Source organism: Lepidochelys olivacea (assembly GCF_965140295.1).
Source record: "Lepidochelys olivacea isolate rLepOli2 genome assembly, chromosome: 1".
NCBI lineage: Eukaryota > Metazoa > Chordata > Testudines > Cheloniidae > Lepidochelys > Lepidochelys olivacea.
In genome coordinates this window covers 28,561,921-28,567,920 of record NC_140411.1, presented here as the reverse complement: position 1 = coordinate 28,567,920, position 6,000 = coordinate 28,561,921, and the positions used below count along the sequence as shown (strand labels likewise).

The following is a 6,000-nucleotide window of genomic DNA, read 5'->3' as shown; positions in this document are numbered from 1 at the left end:
ACATATCTTTCATTGGATGAACTTGTGTGGGTGGAAGGTACAAGCTTTTGAGCTACACAGAGCTCTTCAGATCTGGGGAAGGCAGCAGTGTCTGAGCTAAATACAAGCTGGGACAGATTAAGCAGAAAGGGTAACACATATTGGAGGTGGTCACTTGAAAGTAAGAGTGGGGGTTAGACTACTATGCATAAAGGGTTTGAAGTGGGCAATAAAGGATAGCAGGCAGCGCAGTGTTACAAATTATTGTAATGAGCCATAACACTTGTTAAATCCATGGTTATTGGAGTCTAGCAGGATTATGAATTTGTCTTCCCTAGACCCCCCTAGTGCCAGAATCAGGCTATCTATAACCTAAGAAGTTTAGCTTTCATTTTTAACAAAGTAAGTTTCTAGCCTCAGAGTTGTTGTTGGAAAAACTTGACAATGGGACCCCCTATACGTTCCAATGCTACAGGTCAAGTAAAAAGACCCAACGTGCCCTATTGTAAAATCCTATGATTTTTCAGAGCCTGATGCAAAATTTTTGAATGCTTGAGGTTGGGGCTATTGCTCTGCAGCTGGAGTTGGGCTGAAGGGAGAACCAAGTCCGGCGGGAGTTAATTACAGACAGGCGCCTGCAGCATCTAAAGGCCGCAGAGCAGCCCTGGAATATGCCCCTGTTTCTACTGCAGGGCGCATCCCTAAAGAGCTCTGGACTCCGGAGGCCTAACGCCTCCCTCCTCCCCTCCTGGGGCATCTTGTCTACCCTCTCTCTGCGTTTCTATGGTGTGCTGAAGGGACAGGTGGCGCATGCGCACTGCCTCCCTGTGCCGGCCGGCTCCACATTGAGGCAGGGCGAGCGGAGGGACCATTGAAAGATGGAAGCGGCGGCTAGAGAAGAGCTAGGTACAGCGTGCTCCGTTGTCTGGGAATGGCGGTGAAAGTGAGGCAGGGCGGAATGGGCAGCGGCTTGCTGTGTGGCAGGGGTAGAGGGCACAAGGAGGCTGAGGAGATTTGACTCCCCCCCGCACTTGGAGAGAATGGTTTGCTCCGCCGGTAACGCATCTGCAGGGCGGGATAAACCATCTCACCCGAGGGGGGGGGAAAGGGTTGAACCACTGCAGCCCCTTCCTCCTAACAACTCCTGCGGTTTCCCCGTGCTGGGGTTGAGCCCGGGCCTCCCGTTGGGGGCGGGTGTCTCCTGCACAGGGGGGAGGGGTGCGAGGTGTGCGGGGCCCTGTCACTGATCCGGGAGGCCCGTGGTGGCAGGGCGCGGGGCGGGGGGAGCGCTGGGTTCTCCGCCGCTGTTGTGTGGCCCGGGTCTCTCTGCGCGCCGGGGGGGGAGAGGTGATGGCGGTAACCCCCCCCCCCCTCCCAGCCGCCGCGCTTGCTGACTCCCCAGAGCCGGCCAGGTTGGCTAGCGCGGGGGCTCGGGGAGCTGCGCCCAAGGGGGAAGAGTGACCCGCTGCCTGCTGGGCCGAGCTCTGGGCGGGGGACACCGAGGAATCATAGAATCATAGAATATCAGGGTTGGAAGGGACCCCAGAAGGTCATCTAGTCCAACCCCCTGCTCGAAGCAGGACCAATTCCCAGTTAAATCATCCCAGCCAGGGCTTTGTCAAGCCTGACCTTAAAAACCTCTAAGGAAGGAGATTCTACCACCTCCCTAGGTAACGCATTCCAGTGTTTCACCACCCTCTTAGTGAAAAAGTTTTTCCTAATATCCAACCTAAACCTCCCCCACTGCAACTTGAGACCATTACTCCTCGTTCTGTCATCTGCTACCATTGAGAACAGTCTAGAGCCATCCTCTTTGGAACCCCCTTTCAGGTAGTTGAAAGCAGCTATCAAATCCCCCCTCATTCTTCTCTTCTGCAGGCTAAACAATCCCAGCTCCCTCAGCCTCTCCTCATAACTCATGTGTTCCAGTCCCCTAATCATTTTTGTTGCCCTTCGCTGGACTCTCTCCAATTTATCCACATCCTTCTTGAAGTGTGGGGCCCAAAACTGGACACAGTACTCCAGATGAGGCATCACCAATGTCGAATAGAGGGGGACGATCACGTGTCTCGATCTGCTCGCTATGCCCCTACTTATACATCCCAAAATGCCATTGGCCTTCTTGGCAACAAGGGCACACTGCTGACTCATATCCAGCTTCTCGTCCACTGTCACCCCTAGGTCCTTTTCCGCAGAACTGCTGCCTAGCCATTCGGTCCCTAGTCTGTAGCTGTGCATTGGGTTCTTCCGTCCTAAGTGCAGGACCCTGCACTTATCCTTATTGAACTTCATCAGATTTCTTTTGGCCCAATCCTCCAATTTGTCTAGGTCCTTCTGTATCCTATCCCTCCCCTCCAGCGTATCTACCACTCCTCCCAGTTTAGTATCATCCGCAAATTTGCTGAGAGTGCAATCCACACCATCCTCCAGATCATTTATGAAGATATTGAACAAAACCGGCCCCAGGACCGACCCTTGGGGCACTCCACTTGATACCGGCTGCCAACTAGACATGGAGCCATTGATCACTACCCGTTGAGCCCGACAATCTAGCCAGCTTTCTATCCACCTTATAGTGCATTCATCCAGCCCATACTTCCTTAACTTGCTGACAAGAATACTGTGGGAGACCGTGTCAAAAGCTTTGCTAAAGTCAAGAAACAATACATCCACTGCTTTCCCTTCATCCACAGAACCAGTAATCTCATCATAAAAGGCGATTAGATTAGTCAGGCATGACCTTCCCTTGGTGAATCCATGCTGGCTGTTCCTGATCACTTTCCTCTCATGCAAGTGCTTCAGGATTGATTCTTTGAGGACCTGCTCCATTATTTTTCCAGGGACTGAAGTGAGGCTGACTGGCCTGTAGTTCCCAGGATCCTCCTCCTTCCCTTTTTTAAAGATTGGCACTACATTAGCCTTTTTCCAGTCATCTGGGACTTCCCCGGTTCGCCACGAGTTTTCAAAGATAATGGCCAATGGCTCTGCAATCACAGCCGCCAATTCCTTCAGCACTCTCGGATGCAACTCGTCCGGCCCCATGGACTTGTGCACGTCCAGCTTTTCTAAATAGTCCCTAACCACCTCTATCTCCACAGAGGGCTGGCCATCTCTTCCCCATGTTGTGATGCCCAGCGCAGCAGTCTGGGAGCTGACCTTGTTAGTGAAAACAGAGGCAAAAAAAGCATTGAGTACATTAGCTTTTTCCACATCCTCTGTCACTAGGTTGCCTCCCTCATTCAGTAAGGGGCCAACACATTCCTTGGCTTTCTTCTTGTTGCCAACATACCTGAAGAAACCCTTCTTGTTACTCTTGACATCTCTGGCTAGCTGCAGCTCCAGGTGCGATTTGGCCCTCCTGATAACATTCCTACATGCCCGAGCAATATTTTTATACTCTTCCCTGGTCATATGTCCAACCTTCCACTTCTTGTAAGCTTCTTTTTAAGAAGGAAGCCCCCCATCCCGCTCCGGGGGCAGTGTGCCCACAGCTGCAATGGCAGGTGGTGGGGAGGTTGGGAAACCGGGCCCAGAACTGCTGTCGCTTCAGCTCCGAGTCTGCCTTCCCAGCCTAGCCGCTGGGTAACGCTGCTGCCTGCGAAGCGAGGTTGTGCGGTGGCTTCTTCTGATCGTCGTGACATCTGCTGCCTCCACAGCCAGCTACAGCTTTTGGCTGAAGTTTTCAAACTTGGAGTGTCTAAAGCAAGGCATCTAAATCCGTGATTAGGCACCTAAATTTTGACTTTGAGAGGTGTGACTAGTCAGCACCTCTAAATATCAGGTCACTAAACTCATTTAAGCAGCTAATTTTTGACACCTATATTTGAAAATGTCCAAAAGCATTAATTCACTATGACTGATTTGTTGTAAATCACAAAAATGCGGGAACCCCCAATATATACCTGGCTCTTAAGATGTGACAATCTGAGGAAGGTTAAAATGGACTGATGTTTTTGTTCTTTGATGTCATGTGAAAAACACTGACTAAAACAGTCCGTTATCACCATGAGTGCGATTCTTTAAAACTAATCTCAGTTTATGGTTAAATAAAAGCCTTTTAATTTTTCAAATACTGAATTTAGGCATCCTTGATGTTCTGGAGGAACTCTCTGCATTATGATGAATAGGACTCCCAGAATAATACCCTTTCAATAGCAAAGGGTGGTAGCTTTCACATATAACAATTTTACTGATGCATAGCTTCAGGATCCTAATAGGTATCATTCATTCTTTGCCTCTACCTTCCAAAACTGTATGTCATTAGATTTCTCTCCCCCCATTATATTCTTTTCATTTATACTTGCAAAAATAGTATTTTCTCTGATCTTGGATTTGGCACTATTGGAGAAAAAAATAAAACTTCTTTTTAGGTGTAAAAATACATTGCTTCTCTTTTAGGCTTAAGTTCCTTGCTATCTGAATTCATCTTCTGTTACACCTATTCTTGAAATTATGAAGTGTAATTCATCAATCTCTGCCAAGCCCTTTTGCAAAGGAATTCTGCAGTGAGACAGGTGTTTTTTTACTTTAAAATGGGAATCTGATTGTTGCTTTTACAGACTGTACATACTCAGGCACAATGTGGTGTCAGTTGGCATTAAGGGCCATAAAGGCTCCCGTTGACTCTTCTGGGCTATAGATCAAATGCATTTGGCTTCTCTTCAAGTCCCTTATAGTGGATCTCCAGAACTGATCTTTGATGCTAGGCATTTTTACTTTCAGGTTACTCTTTCTCTTGATTTGACATTTGTCTCATCTATGCTGTAAGTCTCACCTTTTGAAGCCTTTAAGAAGCTTTATGTACTTATAGCAACACATCGTTTCCACTTCACTCAGGTATGCAGTGGGTGTTTGAGTAAATACCTGGTTACAGTACCATTTGATATACTGCAGAGCCTCATGGCATGAGGGCAATGGAGTTAACTTATGTCATAGATTAAACTGGAAGTTCATGTCCTTTGTGTGTAGGTTTAAAAGATTATATATACATACTGGCTTACAACTTGTATATGTATGTGTGCCCACGTCTTTATGTGAAATATTTGTGTGCACGCATTATTTATCTGGTTTCAGAGTAGCAGCCGTGTTAGTCTGTATTCGCAAAAAGAAAAGGAGTACTTGTGGCAACTTAGAGACTAACCAATTTATTTGAGCATAAGCTTTTGTGAGCTACAGCTCACTTCATCGGATGCATAAAGTGGAAAATGCAGTGAGGATTTTTTATACACACAGATCATGAAAAAATGGGTGTTTATCACTTCAAAAGGTTTTTTCTCCCCCCACCCCAGTCTCCTGCTGGTAATAGCTTATCTAAAGTGATCACTCTCCTTACAATGTGTATGATAATCAAGGTGGGCCATTTCCAGCACAAATCCAGGGTTTAACAAGAACGTCTGAGGAACAGTGTGTGTGTGTGTGTGGGGGGGGGGGGGAGTAGGAAAAAACAAGGGGAAATAGGTTACCTTGCATAATGACTTAGCCACTCCCAGTCTCTATTCAAGCCTAAGTTAATTGTATCCAATTTGCAAATGAATTCCAATTCAGCAGTCTCTCCCTGGAGTCTGGTTTTGAAGTTTTTCTGTTGTAATATCGCAACTTTCATGTCTGTAATCGCGTGACCAGAGAGATTGAAGTGTTCTCCGACTGGTTTATGGAGGTTATAATTCTTGACATCTGATCTGTGTCCATTTATTCTTTTACGTAGAGACTGTCCAGTTTGACCAATGTACATGGCAGAGGGGCATTGCTTGCACATGATGGTATATATCACATTGGTAGATGTGCAGGTGAACGAGCCTCTGATAGTGTGGCTGATGTTGTTAGGCCCTGTGGTGGTGTCCCCTGAATAGATATGTGGGCAGAGCTGGCAACGGGCTTTGTTGCAAGGATAGGTTCCTGGGTTAGTGGTTCTGTTGTGTGGTATGTGGTTGCTGGTGAGTATTTGCTTCAGGTTGGGGAGCTGTCTGTAGGCAAGGACTGGCCTGTCTCCCAAGATTTGTGAGATTGATGGGTCGTCCTTCA

The 6,000-nt window shown here is 47.5% G+C and overlaps 1 protein-coding gene across 1 annotated transcript in view; it reads left to right on the top strand.

Annotated features, from left to right (window-relative positions):
- Positions 1–796: 796 nt before the first annotated feature.
- The window catches only part of SLC36A4 (solute carrier family 36 member 4), a 244,769-nt gene continuing 239,565 nt past the window's right edge, over positions 797–6,000 (top strand). Inside the window, exon 1 of the mRNA XM_084626197.1 lies at positions 797–885. Within this exon, the coding sequence (XP_084482323.1) occupies positions 858–885 (28 nt within the window). The 5' untranslated portion in view covers positions 797–857. The remainder of the gene's footprint in view (positions 886–6,000) is intronic.